The 16,496-nt window shown below is 36.4% G+C and overlaps 1 protein-coding gene across 1 annotated transcript in view; it reads right to left on the bottom strand.

Moving 5' to 3' along the window:
• PTPRQ (protein tyrosine phosphatase receptor type Q) overlaps positions 1-16,496 on the bottom strand; it is a 206,486-nt gene that overhangs the window by 80,427 nt on the left and 109,563 nt on the right. The window contains exon 26 of the mRNA XM_059081625.2: positions 12,869-13,192. Coding sequence (XP_058937608.1) covers positions 12,869-13,192 — 324 coding nt within the window. The remainder of the gene's footprint in view (positions 1-12,868; positions 13,193-16,496) is intronic.

Raw genomic sequence — 16,496 nt, 5'->3', positions numbered from 1 at the left:
CTGGTTACAATACTGCACTAATTGGCTATCCCTCACTCGTGTTAAATGTTTCCCTAGAGCCCAGTGATTTCACTGCCCAGTATGAGATACTACTGTTGGTGTATGAAATATTTCCTACCCTTTTACAAGATTTTAATTTTGTTTTACAGTTAGGTTTCCCAACAGCAAGCTAGTAGCACAAAGGGCAAATATTACAAGCATAAGAATCTGACGTATTACACTGTTTGATGAGTATTGAGAATGATTCATGGATGCCACACAGTATTAGACTTCATTGTGTGACCATTTTCTTTGATGCTGAATGAGTAATTTTCTGAGTCATTTCAGGTTAGCTTAGGTGGAAAAAAATACAAAATACCAAAAAACTCTCACTTCCAATATTAGCCATGACAGGTAAGAATGAAAATATTCTCATATGAGTTCCACTGCTTTTAGGATCAGATAATACAACTTTTTCTAGAACAGCATCATGTTCATAAAACAACTTTCTACAACAGTGGTTCTCAAAAATGTGGTCTTCAAACCAGCAGCATCAATATTACCTGGGAAGTTGTTAGAAAAGCAAATTCTGAGATCACATCCCTAACTTACTGACTCAGCAGACCTGGGTAGGGCCTAGTACTCCGTGTTTTAACAGGCCCTCCTGATGATTCGAATGCTTCTGGTACAAGTTTAAGAGCCTCCGCTCTGTAACATCAACGTACTATTGGAAAAAGCAGTGGCACTGCTCTTCATATCATGTACCAATGATTAGAACTCTTGGTAACAGGGTTAGAAAGGGGGATTGCTGTTTCTGTGAAGACTGGGAACGTAGTTAGTGGTGGAGGGCTTGGGAGCTGGTGATAAACATGGAAACTTGCATCCAGCTAACAGACACTCTACACACCGGTCTCCTTGTGCCTTTCATGTATTTTAATTCCGAATAAACGAAGAAGAGGTTTCTCCCTACCATCACTCCCTCTCATTCCCAAAGTTTCCAGAGTAATAACAGGTCATCATGTTCCATAAGAACATAAGAAAACATCATCATTTCTAATTGGTACCTTGAAGCTATGTGTAGGAGCAACCTGGAATAATTCAGATAAGGCCATCACCATAACAAAGTGTTAGGGCTGGGATAAACATTGCTACTTCATTCTCCCATGCATTGTATGCAGGTATAATCAGGGTAAAATAACTATCAAGGATATAATTAAAGAGAAGAGAAACTAAAAGTGTAGTTCAAGGTTATGTGTGTTAGGGCAAGGCCCATTTAATTTGTTTGGGAATGGAGATGGTTGGATCATGTACTAGAAGCTTGTACAATATCTCCAGGTCTTTCTTAGTCTCAGTTTTCAAAGCTAATAATGCCACATGCTGATTATCCTTTAAATTTCCTTTAACTGTTTGGTTTTTAGTGCTTTGCTGAAAAAGACATTCCACTTGTTCATGCAAATGGGGATTTCTAATTATTTTTATTTATATTCCAGAAAACTTGCTTAACAACCTGGCAAAAGTTTTTTGTTTTTGTTTTTTGAAATTAAATATAGAGTTCACCTAATCAAACTTACAAGCTTTTGCACAGCAAAGGAAACCATAAACAAAACAAAGATAACCTACAGAATGGGAGAAAATATTTGCAAATGATGTGACTGACAAGGGCTTAATTTCCAAAACATACAAACAGCTTATACAACTCAACAACAAAAAAACAACCCAATTGAACAATGGGCAGAAGATCTACATCGACATTTCTCCAAAGAAGAAATAACAATGGCCAACAGGCACATGAAAAGATGCTCAACATCACTAATTATTAGAGAAATGCAAATTGAAACTACAATGAGGTATCACCTCACACTGGTCAGAATGGCCATCATCAAAAATCTACAAACAACAAATGCTGGAGAGGGTGTGGAGAAAAGGGAAACTTCCTACACTGTTGGTGGGAATGTAAGTTGTTACAGCAACCGTGGAAAACAATACGGAGTTTCCTCAGGAAACAAAAAACAGAATTACCATATGATCCAGCACTCCCACTCCTGGCATATATCCAAACAAAACTCTAATTCAAAAAGATACCCGCACCCTTATGTTCACAGCAGCACTGTTAACAACAGCCAAGACGTGGGAACAACCTAAATGTCCACTGACAGATGAATAGATAAAGAAGATGTGGTTCATATATACAATGGAATACTATTCAGCCATAAAAAGAATGAAATAATGCCATCTGCAGCAACATGGATGCAAGTAGAGATTATCATACTAAGTTAACTAAATCATAAATAAAGACAAATACCATATGATATCACTTATATATGGAATCTAAAATATGACACAAATGAACCTATCTATGAAACAGAAGCAGACTCATGGACATAGAGAATAGACTTGTAACCACAAGCCAAGGGGGAGGGGGTTGGGGGAAGGACTGAGTGGGAGGTTGGGGTTATAAGCTATTATATATGGAATGGATAAACAACAAGGTCCTACTGTATAGCACAGAGAACTATATTCAATATCCTATGATAAATCATAATGGAAAAGAATATTAAAAAAGAATGTATCAACAGAATCACTTTGCTGTACAGCAGAAATTAACACAATGTTGTAAACCAACTATACTTCAATAAATTTTTTTCCTTTTTTTTTTTTGCAGTATGCGGGCCTCTCACTGTTGTGGCCTCTCCCACTGCAGAGCACAGGCTCCGGATGCACAGGCTCAGCGGCCATGGCTCACGGGCCCTGCCTCTCCGCGGCATGTGGGATCTTCCCAGACTGGGGCACGAACCCGTGTCCCCTGCATCGGCAGGCGGACTCTCAAACACTGCGCCACCAGGGAAGCCCAATAAAATTTTTTAAAAAAAATAGAGTTGAATGCTTTATTAAATAGTTTAATTTTACATGCATTCTGTTATTTCCTTTAAATTAGGGTTTCACCTATCTTCTCTTTGTATACTACTTAGCACCCTTTCATCTCTTAGTACTTTTATACCACCATGAGGCTTTGCTCAAGTCTTTGTCAAGATCTAAGAGCACAGGCTCTAACCTAGAAATGAATGAGGTTCATGAATGAATCAATGTGTGTAAAGTTCTTAGAATAGTACCAGCACATAATAAACACCTGATAAGCTTAGCTATTTCTGTCATTATTCTTAACTATCCAGCCAAGGAGCCTCAGCTCAGGTACTGGGCCCAACCAAAAAGTGCCCTCAACTACCAGACATAGCAATCCTATGGTTTTTTCAGAAATGGAAGTTTTCCACAGTCAAATCAGAGTTCTCCCTTCTTCCTTAATAAATGCAGAAGAAAACAGAGCTGAAAATTTGTTGGCCTAGGGCCTAATACTGAGGCAGGCCTGAACTGAGGTTAATGACCTGAAGTCACACAGAATTAAACGTACTTCACACTTCTTTCTGAACCAAGAAAAAGAAGATTCTCAGAAAAGTCAAAATCAATTCAATTCAACATGAGTTTTGAAGTCTGAGATGAGAAAGTGGGAGAATTCATTGAACTTTTAAAAGATAAAATACAGCTAGCTATTATTGGGAGAAAGATTTTTTTTCTCCTTTTATCCTTTTAATAACCAGGCTTTCTAGAGGCATACTTATGTCTTTTCATGCACCTTGAGTGGTTCATCTCACAAAAATCCAAATAAACTGAAAGAAACCCCGATATGGGCAATAAAAGCATATAAGATTAAAGAAAAAAAACACCACCCAGGCTTTCTATAATATTGATGATTTAAAAAATATTATAGTGATCATTCTTATCCTTTGATTTTTTGTGATTTTGCTGAAAAACACATTCTACGTGCTTCTGTAATAGGATTTCAAAATATTTGTATTTATGTTATGGAAAGCTGTTTAATAACCTGGCAAAAGCTCTTTTAAGTATACAGTTGAATGCTTTAATAAACAATTTTACATGCTTACTATTATGTTCTTTAAATTATGATTTCATGCAAATATTCTCTCTTTGTAATTATACTTAGCAACCCAAATTTATAGATTGGTCTCCTTTGTTTTCTTCATGAACTATCAATCACAGTTTATTATCTCAGTTAATCATTTCGATACTGTTAAAGCTTCAATCCACTCTGAAACAGGCATTTATTATTTTCTTTCATTGTTTGAAATCCTCCTCAATTTATTATGAACGTATTTCTTTTCTATATGCAGTAATTCATACTTATGTTAATTAATGAAAAAGAAAAAAAATCAACAATATAAAATAGACTGGGCCTTTCTCACCTTCTGAGATGGCCCACACTCTGTCTGTGGAGTGTGTTTCTCTCTAAATAAATCCACTTCTTACCCATCACTTTGTCTCTCACTGAATTCTTTCTGTGATGCGACATCAAGAACCTGAGCTTCATTAAGTCCTGAGACCAGCTAGACCAACTCCCACTCATGGTCAACACCATTGGGGACATCTTCTGTGCCGTTTCTTTGTGACAACTTTATGGGCACTAACCACTGGTTGGGAGACTACCTGAGAAGTGATAGCATCTAAAATCAAACTAAGGGCCCCACCCAGGTGGAAGATGGTAACTTCAGGCAGAGTATGATTCCTGGAGCAACACCCTGTTACCTCACCACCAACCAATCAGAAGAAAATCTGCACACAGTGGAAGATGAAAGACTCTGACCCCCCTCCCAAAATGATTAACTGCGATTAACTTCCCCTTCTCCCTTTAAAAACTTTCATGGTCAAGCAGAATCTTGGGAGTGGTTCTTGGATATGAGTCTGCCTTCTCCTCAGGTTGCTGGCCTCCTGAATAAAGCAATCTTTCCTTTCCGACCAACCAACCAATAAATAAATACAAAAATACATAAAATAAAATAAACTGGCTTTGTGAAATAAAAGAAGCTGAACATGTCAAACGTGAATGGAAACTGACCAGGAGAATTTTAATTTTGACAATAACCATGCAAATATTTGAAAGACAAGCTATAGTCAGAAAGAAAATCTGAAGAAAATTTATATGAAAATTTTTGCAATATGGAGAATTTTGACATGGAGAATTTTGATTTGGAGAATTTTGAGTCCAAATGCCATATTCATTCAGTCTTAGATATTGAATAGGTATGAAGAGTAGAAACATACATAAGACATGATCACCTGTCATCTCTGCCTGTAACGAGCTCAGAGTTCGACAAGAGAGAGAGATAAACAATTATGATGTAATACGTTCAGTATTTAGAAACAATTTTTGGAAGGTGGGTGTGGAAAGAGGAATTTATAGAAGGCTTTGCAAAGGAGATATTTGGTCTCCTTTGCAAAGAAGAGGCAGTTGATCTCCAAAAGAGGACAGAAAGGACAGTAAGAAAGAACACACATACTTTGCTCTTCCTCTGGAGCACAAAGGAGAAAGAGCAAAGTACGTGTGGGGAATATAAACAAAAATCATAAGTAACCATATAGAGCATACTAAAAATATAATTTTTACATAACAGGAAAATAGATAACTATCAGATATTAAGCAGAGGAATAATAGACAGGTGTATTCAAAAACTAGGTTCAGGTGGAGGGTAGAGAAAATGGGAACAGAAAGACCATTCAGATATCTTTTGTAATAATCTAGGAGACGTCTGAATTTAGGGAGCCTTAACAGAGAATCATAAATTCAAGAAATATGTAGAAGGGAAAGTCAGTAGGAGTTAGGTATGGACTTGGAGGTGGGAAAGGCTAGGAAGAATCAAGAATGATTCCGAGATTGCTGGCTTGAACAATCAGACGAACAATGGTACAATACACTGAAATAGGGAACACACAGGTAGGAGGAGGCCTGCAGTGGGGCAGGAACAGTGGTTATACGGGGTTTGAGTTGTCTGTGGAAACCTAAGTGGTCATACCAGTAACTTCAATCTACAGGTCTAGAAGACAGAGAGATGTCATCTCGAATTACACATTTGGGAGTCCTAGGCAACTAACTTAGAAGACTTTCAACAGCATATAAAATTAATTTTGCAGAAGTACAAGCATCATGTCTAGAATAAATTATATTCACTTCCTTTACTGGCACCAGGATAGAGCCTATTCTAAAAACCCACTGCCACCAAATGGGCTTCTTCATGTCATGAATTATATTTTCCTATTTATTTATGGCTAACATCTCTTATCATTATATAATTGCTTCTTTATAGAAAGGAGAATACCTCTGTTATGACAGCATTCACCACATTACAAGTGCATTATATCATTTAAAATATATGAAGAACAATAACAGAATATATAGTAATTCATCAACAATGTCTCATTTTTTAAAATGTTAAGGAATGCTTTGCCCTCTATTTGGTTTTTCTTCTTTTTAAATCATAAAGTTGCATTCCTTGGAAGCTTCTTTGATGAGGCATGTTTTGCTGAATTTTTTTTAACTTAACAGATGTTTGGGTAGTTAAAATTCCTCATGAGTATGGTATCCCGTGGTTTTCACAACCTAAGTGTTACCCCAGGAATTTTCCTTTCTTGCTGTCTTCCAGTCCTGGTGGTCTATAGGAGATGCACATTATGAGAGTCCCATTTCACTCCATACTAAATTTCACACCCACACTCTTTTAAAGTTGTACATTCCCTCAGCATTATAAGTACCTATTGTGCACCACAGAGATATTTAACAGCTTCCATTCTGCATTCCCCCCACACATACAACTCAAATTGCTTTTGAGTATAAGGATAATCAGAAAAATAAGAGATGAGTAAAATAAGCTATAAGACTTTAATGTTTCAAGTTAAATATTTCTGCCATTTGTAATTTCTGTGCTTATGTTTGTATCTCTGCACACTTAGCATGAAGTAGAGAGTAATGGCTATTATACAGATGATTTAAGTAGAAAAACAATTTGGTTTCAATTATCTAGATCAGAGTATGTGGGAGAAAGAAATGTTAGCCTGAGTTGGCCGAATGTTGTTTCTTTTATTCACTCCAGTGTACAGTGGCAGATCTAGATTCAGAAAGTAACCCAACGTAATTCTCAGATTGCATTCCAAGTTTGCTCCCTGCATCTTCAATTTGAGTGCTCTTCTTTATGAGCTCAGAGAGAGTAAATACAACATATTTTCTTATTCTACAAGTCATTTTAGAACATCTTATAATATTTATTATTCCAACTGGGTGGTCTTCTTATTTGAGCTATTCAAATGTTGAATAATTTGACCTCAAACTAGCTATCAATTGCTAGCTCCTTATCAAAGAAGCTCCAGGTTTGATAAGAAGTTCTGGGGCACAACTTGAGCTATTAGAGTAACATGCACAAATCTGAAATAGTGATTTTATACTAAGTTATATTGCTGTTTAGTGTTTTCCATAATTCAGAGGAATCATTCACTTTCATTGTTTTATTTTCTTATAAAACAACATAACACTTTTTTGGAATCAATGACATAAAAAATCTTATTAAATTTCTTCATCCAGATTACTTTTTCTGTTTGCAAAATGTCTGTCATGCTTTTCATCTTTGGTATGTAGAATCAACATCCAAGCATTACTTGCTTTTAATCTTAAAAACATTACTACTCCTCAAGATTTTTGTTGCTTGACTGTTCTTATTTCTCATATTCTTATACAATATGTTAGTAGTTCACTATATATACTGTCTTGCAATAATATATGTAGTGTCTTTCTGTCTTTCATATCAAATTCCACCTCAGAGTATTTCTCCTTGGCTTAATAAATGAAACTTTGTTTTACCATATATTTATGAAATTCAAATATATTTATCATTAGAAAAATGTCCCCTTCATTTCTGAGACTAAATGAAGAGTGCAACTCATTCTCATAACTTTCAAAATTAATTTATTATTACCACCCCTATATGAATACTCAGCTGAAAAGCTAATAAGTTGGAGAATGCCAAGAAAAATAGTAAGTCTGTTGTCACAAATTCTGAAATATATAAATCTTTTCACTTTTCTCTCTTAATCACAGTGGTAAAAAGGCAACTTTCCATGTACCCCCTTTTCTATCTTATTGATAAAGAACAGAGTACAAAATTAGTCTTTAAGGATAAAGAACAATAAAAGGGAATACGAGTAGCATAGAAAATCTACTTAACTACTGACAAATTTTTTTCACACCCAAGTACTCTCTGATGGAGAAGTCAAATTGTGGCAGTGAGATACCAGACCAAGAGAGAAGAAAAGTACCAGATAAAAGTCAAACTGGTACTCCATACAAAGGCACTCTTTCGATTAGTCATCAAGTAAAGATCTGGGAGCTGGGGTGAAAAAGAAGCCAAGATTATCCTCTCCATCTCATCAAGAACTAACAAATCAACCAACTAACCACCGATGGCAAAGGAACATATCCTAATAAAACTAGAAAAATAATGCTATTTATTTTTTAAAAAGCTCACATTGATTGTGAAATATTTGAAATATTCTACCATCATTCTTTTAAACCAGAATAAGCAAAGTAGAGTAGTAGGGAATTGAAAATGACCAAATTCTAGTGAGTGGGTCATAGACCTTAAAGTGGGGTTGGAGGTAGATGGACTTGAGGGGAAGCAATGACATTCAGGTGGAAAGACTCCCAAATGTTCAGAATAAGAATGGGGGATTCTTTAAAAACCCAACTTCCCAGTTTCATTTACCAGCTTTTGAATTGGTCAGGTTATATGTTGTTTTATGCTAATTGAACATTTTCCAGCATCCTGTCTAGAGTACTTGAGGAAATGATACATTTAGAAATTATAATTCCTGGCTCACTGTAGCAGGCAGAAGCAGCTACTGTCCAAGTGAGATGCTCATAAGGAGTAGGATGGGAACCCTTAGTGGCAGCAGATGCACAGGCATATGGTCTGTTTTAATCAAAGGTAACAAATTAGCTGCCCACAGGCCAGATGAGGGCTACTGCCATGTTTGGTTTGAAAAACTAAATGTTTTTAAATTTTAAAAACTTGTTACAGCAAGAAATTAAGTATTTTCACATTAAAAATCTAACTTTCCCCACAAAGCTACAGTAATCAAGACAGTATGGTACTGGCACAAAAACAGAAATATAGATCAATGGAACAGGACAGAAAGCCCAGAGATAAACCCATGCACATATGGTCACCTTATCTTTGATAAAGGAGGCAAGAATATACAGTGGAAAAAAGACAGCCTCTTCAATAAGTGGTGTTGGGAAAACTGGACAGGTACATGTAAAAGTATGAAATTAGAACACTCCCTAACACCATACACAAAAAAAACTCAAAATGGGTTAAAGACCTACATGTAAGGGCAGACACTATCAAACTCTTAGAGGAAAACATAGGCAGAACACTCTATGACATCAATCACAGCAAGATCCTTTTTGACCCACCTCCTAGAGAAATGGAAATAAAAACAAAAATAAACAAATGGGACCTAAGGAAACTTAAAAGCTTTTGCACAGCAAAGGAAACCATAAACAAGACCAAAAGACAACCCTCAGAATGGGAGAAAGTATTTGCAAATGAAGCAACTGACAAAGGATTAATCTCCAAAACTTATAAGCAATTCATGCAGCTCAATAACAAAAAAACAAACAATCCAATCCAAAAATGGGCAGAAGATCTAAATAGACATTTCTCCAAAGAAGATATACAGATTGCCAACAAACACATGAAATAATGCTCAACATCATTAATCATTAGAGAAATGCAAATCAAAACTACAATGAGATATCATCTCACACCAGTCAGAATGGCCAGCATCAAAAAATCTAGAAACGATAAATGCTGGAGAGGGTGTGGAGAAAAGGGAACCGTCTTGCACTGTTGGTGGGAATGTAAATTGATACAGCCACTATGGAGAACAGTATGAAGGTTCCTTAAAAAACTACAAATAGAACTACCATATGACCCAGCAATCCCACTACTGGGCATATACCCTGAGAAAACCATAATTCAAAAAGAGTTATGTACCAAAATGTTCATTGCAGCTCTATTTATAATAGCCAAGGCATGGAAGCAACCTAAGTGTCCATCAACAGATGAATGGATAAAGAAGATTTGGCACATATATACAATGGAATATTACTCAGCCATAAAAAGAAATGAAACTGAGTTATTTGTAGTGAGGTGGATGGACCTGGGGTCTATCATACAGAGTGAAGTAAGAAGGAGAAAAACAAATACCGTATGCCAACACATATATATGGAATCTAAGAAAAAAAAATGTCATGAAGAGACTAGGGGTAGGATGGGAATAAAACACAGACCTACTAGAGCATGGACTTGAGGATATGGTGGGGGTAGGGTAAGCTGGGACGAAGTGAGAGAGTGGCATGGACATATATACACTACCAAATGTAAAATAGCTAGCTAGTGGGAAGCAGCCGCAGAGCACAGGGAGATCAGCTCTGTGCTTTGTGACCACATAGAGGGGTGGAATAGGGAGGGAGGGAGGGAGACGCAGGAGGGAAGAGATATGGGAACATATGTATATGTATAACTGATTCACTTTGTTGTAAAGCAGAAACTAACACACCATTGTAAAGCAATTATACTCCAATGAAGATGTTTAAAAAAAAAATCTAACTTTCCTAAGTTTAGATTTTCCTATTAAGTCCTAATAGCATTACTTCTCTATAAGACAGTAATTAGACAGAGGTGAGTAGTGGTTACCCCTGTAGACAGCGCGTTCTGTTAATCCGCCAAGGTTTCCACCACTCTCAATCACCTTACATCAGCCTGCTTCATTCATTATGGTACCTGACTGATATCTTTAGGTAACTTCGAGTTGTGCCTGCGACTTTAACACGTATTCATTCATTCAGTGTCCCATTTTTCTATCACTTGTAATTTTGGTTATTCTTACTGGCTGAAGCACCTAAAATTCCAAACTTCACCTATGTTCTAATCTCTAAGCATCTGTTTCTTTCTGTTTTCTAGTCAATTAGATTATCATAGTTATTTCTTCTCAAAGTTAACAGGCTCAAAATAACCATAATTACTGACTAAATGCAACCTGGATTTGATTTTTCCATATTTTCCTTTCCTTTGTTATGGCACTATCATCCTCTCTATCCCCTGCACTGGAAAACAGTTCATTCTGCCTCCCCGATTTTAGCTTATTTAATCAAGTTTAACTCATTCAGGAAATATTTATGGAGTGCCTACTGTTGCTGGGCACCATTCTAGGCAATAAGGAAACAGCAATGGTCAAGACACCTTCTAAAAATAAGCAAATACATTTAAATAAAAAATGATCAGCTAATTATAAATTTTCATTAAGATAAGATGATATTCTAGAATAAAACTGCATGGCTCTTTTAGATTGGGTGGTCAGGGAAATTCATTCTTAGCAGGAATCATTCAAGTAGAAGTATACATTATAAAAAACTGCTCATACAAAGTTAGACGTGGAAAAACATTTCAATCCAAACGAACAGGGCCAAGTTCTAGTACTTTAGTGTGTTCAAACAACGCAAAGAATATCCAGTATGAGTGGAGGATAATGGTAAGTGGGAAAATGATTATGGATGAGGTTAGAGTGTTAGGTTAAGAGCCAAGTCACATAGGGCTTTGTTAATCATGTTAAGAAATTTACATTTTATTCCAAGAGCAATGGAAATTCACTGAAAGGCTTTAAACAAGGAAGTGACATCATCTGATTTACATTTAAAAAGATCAGCATGAAAGCTAAGGAGGCCAGGTTAACGCAGTGGTAGCAGTAATGAAGGATAGGACTAATATGCTGGTAATGCAAATGGAGGGATGTGTTTAGATAGCATGGTTGAAATAAATTATTGGCAGAGTAGAAGAGGAAAAGAACACTGCCTAAATTTTCATTTTCTGCATTTGGACGATGAGAAGGCTTAGTGTTTAGACCATGTTAATTTTGAGAGGATATTAGACACATTTGCCCAACAATGTCAGTTGATCAGGTAAATATACTGATTGGGTTCCAGGGAGCAATCAGAACTGGAAATAGATACTTGAGAATAATCACTAAATAAGTAGACCTTAAAGCCATAGGACAGGATAAGGTCACTTAAGGTAAGATCTCATAGGGGTTATGTGTTGATAGAGAAAAGGGCCAACGAAAAAGAAAAAAAAAAAAAAAGAAAGAAAAGGGTCAAGTATGTTATCTCTGAACACTCCAACACTTAGATTTAAAAAATGAGAGAGAGAGAATAAGCAAAAGAGACTGAGAAAGAGCTATCAGGGAGGTAAGAGAAAAACCAGAAGAGCAGATCTCACAGAAATCAAGAGTCCAAGAGCCACAAAGAAGAGAGTCTGGACAACTGTGTTGAAGGCTGAGTTGTCTGGATTCTGTCTCAAATGTTGAACTGCATTAACAAACATTCATTGAACATTTACTATACAAACATTATGCCAGGTACTCCGGGGAATAGTAACAAGATACACATTTGGCAACCTAAAAAATAAAACCTCTAGATCAAAGTTTATTTCACTATTTATAAAGGTCTACAACAGCATCTATTTATCACTGAAACTCTGTGTGTGTGTGTGTGTAAGCCTAAAGTCACTGAAAACGTGGTAAAGCCTGGCATAAAAGCAGCAGAGCTTCCAGATATGGGGGGAAAGATGTAGGCATAGACAAAGGGTACTTGATGGCTATCAGTATAGCCTAATGACAGACCACTTAGAGGATCATAATGCTTTTTGTTGCAATGTAAGACTCTAGGACCTTGGTACAACTCTGGGAGTTTGAGAAAAGCCCTAATAATGACTGAAATTGAATTTCCCATCGGGATTCAATTAAGAAAAAAATAAATGCTATTATGGTTAATGATGTTCCTTAAGCAATTAGGGCAACCAGTTAACTTTAAAATATAAAACTAAAGTTACAAGAGCAATCTTTACCTATATTTTGAATGATTTCTATGGAAAAACACTTAAAGAGCCTTTTCTTGAATGCAGAAGTATATATACACATATAGAACAATACTTACGACCAGCCAGGGTTTGTGTAGATATCCAGTTTGAAGCATCACCATAGCCGGCATTGGTGCTGGCAGCCACTTGGAATCTATACCATCTAAATTTCTTTAAATCATATACTGTCTCTTCAGTTAGGTCAGCTTCGTAGAGGTATTGAATTTTTTGATATTCAACGCATTCTTCAGACTCCCATTCTTTGCATTTTTGAGCCCGAAGTTGCGTGGTAATCTTATAATTTTGGAAGTAGCCAAAGATAGTGTCAGGTCTCATCCATGTCAATGTCGCACTAGTTGACTGAACGTTAGAAAAAGCAATATTTGTGGGAGTGCTGGGAACTAAAAGTTGAAGGGAAAAAAAAAAGGAAAACAATTGGAATTACCAAACATTGTGTGAACAGGAGGGAGAAATGGGATTTACAAATATTTCTTTACTATGCACGTAGTGGTGATCTCTTATTACAACTGCCCTTAAGATTAATATCCCCACATTTAATAAGCAGAAACTTAAGGTGATGCTTCAGAGAGCAATGGTTCAAAGGGTTAGGGGACACAACAATTGTGATGTTTTTATTCCTAATTTTGCTCCCAAATTCACTCACAAGTTACTTACAAAAACTTACTTTGGTTCCTTATATAAGCACTGGTACAAAGAAAAACTGCATGCTCATATAATCCTATGTACTTTCCGAGGAATGGTCTGAGTTTTTAATATTCAGTTCCCGAGAAAGACGTTCTTATATTTAAATGACTAGGTAAGACACCAACACATCTTATATATAGATGTTGATTATAAAATAATTTAAATAAACAAGATTATTAAATGAATTAATAATGTATACAATTTTTATTTTATCTTGCACATATTTAAAATTAGTATAACCCTTTCTAGAACGTCATCAAGCACACTGACATCAATACACAGAATAAGGTATCTGTATATCACCTACAATCACATGGTCCTAGTTGGAGTCACTTATTAGATTTCGTACTAACCACTGGTTTGCTATATTCATACCGTGTGTCAGGCGTCAAGATACATAGGCTTATGTCTTGTTTTCAAGAAACAGTCACTTATTAGACAAGTATAATAATAATATAAGTGTGTTATGCTTAGAAATATAAAAGAACAATGAACTAAGTGACATGGGCACTTTTTTCATGCCTGTCCTTGTATATGTGCAAGGACCTTTTCTCAGAAGGCTGAGATAGGGAGACTGATAACAATGAATTGTATGCAAATTACACAATTCATAAAAACTATATGTTAATATGTGCAGTAAAGATAAGAAAATTAATAAATGAGTTAGAAAATTCATTCGTAAAAAAGTCATTCATTCCTAGACATATCATATTAATTCAGATTTCAATAAATATCTAATGAGCATCTAATTTATGCCAAGTACTACTGTAGGTGCTGGAAATACAATGAACAAAATAGACAAAAGTCCCTACCCTGGTGTAATTTACATTCCAGAGGTTTATAGACAACACAAGTATAAATAAGTATTATATATAGTATTTTGGATGATGATTAGTGTTATGGAAAAAATCAGAAAGGGAAAAAGGAGAAAGAGTTCCAAGGATAATGCAATTTTAAACTGAGTAGTCAGAAAGAAAGCCTGACTGATTAGGAGACATGAAGTTCCTGATGAAGGTGGGGAAACTAACCATGTGACTCTTTGGAGGAAGAACATTCCCAGCAGAGGGAAATGCACGATTACAGGCCCTATGTTGGAATCATGCCTGGTATATTTGAAGAATAAAAAAGAGAGGGCTTCCCTGGTGGCGCAGTAGTTGAGAGTCCGCCTGCCGATGCAGGGGACGCGGGTTCGTGCCCCGCCGGGAAGCCCCCCACATGCCGGGGAGCGGCTGGACCCGTGAGCCATGGCCGCTGAGCCCGTGCTCCGCAACGGGAGAGGCCACAATAGTGAGAGGTCTGCGTACCGCAAAAAAAAAAAAAAAAAAAGGCCAGCGTGGCTAGTAGGAGGTGAGGTCTGAGAAGAAACACTGAAGGCTTGATTATATATGACATTGTAGAACTTTAAGACTTTCACACGAGCAGAGGAGTTACAGGCTCTGAAGTATGATTTCGCTCGAGCTACTGTGTTGAGACTAGACAAGGTAGAGGAGGATGAAAACAGGGAGAGTAATTAGTAGGCTATTGCAACGTCAACACAAGAGATCAGGATGCCGTGGAGCAGGACTGCAGCAGCAGAAATGAAAGCAAGTATTCAGATTCTGAATATAATTTGCAGGAGAGCCGACAGGATTTGCTGCTGTGTGACATGTCAGGTATAAAAGAAAGAAAGGAGTAGAAGAAAGCTTTAAGGCCTTCGGGTTGAGTAAACAGAAAGATGAAGTCACTTAACCAAGAAGGGGATGACTGTGAAAGAAGTAAGCTTTGGCAAGTAAGATTAAGAATTTATTTTGAGCATGTTAACTTTGAAATGCCTATCAGATACCCAGAAGGAGATGTCAAATAACAGATGGGTGCATGAGTCTGGAATTCTGTAGGGAGATCTGGACTTGAGTTAAAAATTTAGATTTCCTCTTAATTTTTTACTGAACTATCTACAGACCTATTGCTTGTAAATTTGCCTAAACCTGGAAAAGAAGAGAAAGTCTAATGCAATGTAAAACAAGTAGTAAATGACTTAAAGCCATGTGATCAGATTCAATTACTCTGTTTTCAAATACTAATATTTATCATCAAATCTTACTGTATTTAATTGAACAGTAACCTTAAAAAGGTACCTCTACAAACAGAACACTTATAATATGACTTACAACACACTATCTTTAGTCATGCATAAGAGCAATGAGAGAAAAAGTTATTTTAAGAAACAATTACCTTTATAGAGGAAGAAGTTTTAGAATTGACTAAAAAGTAGAATTTCCATAATTTATTGAAATCCCTCAGCCACTAAGTTCGAATTCAGACCTCTTGGAGATAAGACACATTTTCAAAATATTCTAACACAAAGCAGAGAAATATGACTGATTTGGGGGTTCAGGAAAAGTGTTAAGAGGAAAGGGTGCATGTGAGAGGAGATTCCACTCATTGTAAAGGTAGAGATTCAAGAAGAGGGGGGTAATGTGAGCTAAGTCAAGTTTATAGCTTATAATTGACACTGGCAATAACAAAGAGAAATAGTCTGAGGACATACTATGGCACAGGATTATACATAGCTTCTCAGGCAATGGAAAGCTATCAAGGTGACAGAATGAGATGTTCAGTAGTACATTTTATCAAGTCCAGTCTGATAACTGCAAACAGGAAAAGGGACAAATTCATAGAATGTTTGATTTGTTCAGCAAAGAAGAAATAAAATGATAGCAATAGGAAAGAGGTGAATTTTTTAGATCTATTTTGGTGGTAGAATCCATAGAATAGGCAAATGAATCAAAAGATCACATTATCAGAATCTGAAGGAAACTTAGAGATGATCTTGGTCAACCTGTCTTGTTATATCTGACCTTTATGGAGGGAGATGTCACCCCAGAATTCTGGTACCTACACCTTCTTCCAGTTTTCAACCAAACACTGATAGGTGCTGATGCAAAAAAAAATTTTGCAGCTGTAATTAAGAATCCAAATCAGTTTACTTTAAAATAGGGAGAGATAATCCAGTGGGCCTGA

This window comes from Kogia breviceps, chromosome 12 (assembly GCF_026419965.1).
Source record: "Kogia breviceps isolate mKogBre1 chromosome 12, mKogBre1 haplotype 1, whole genome shotgun sequence".
NCBI lineage: Eukaryota > Metazoa > Chordata > Mammalia > Artiodactyla > Physeteridae > Kogia > Kogia breviceps.
The sequence above is the reverse complement of the archived record's forward strand: the minus strand, read 5'-3'. Positions and strand labels throughout refer to the sequence as shown.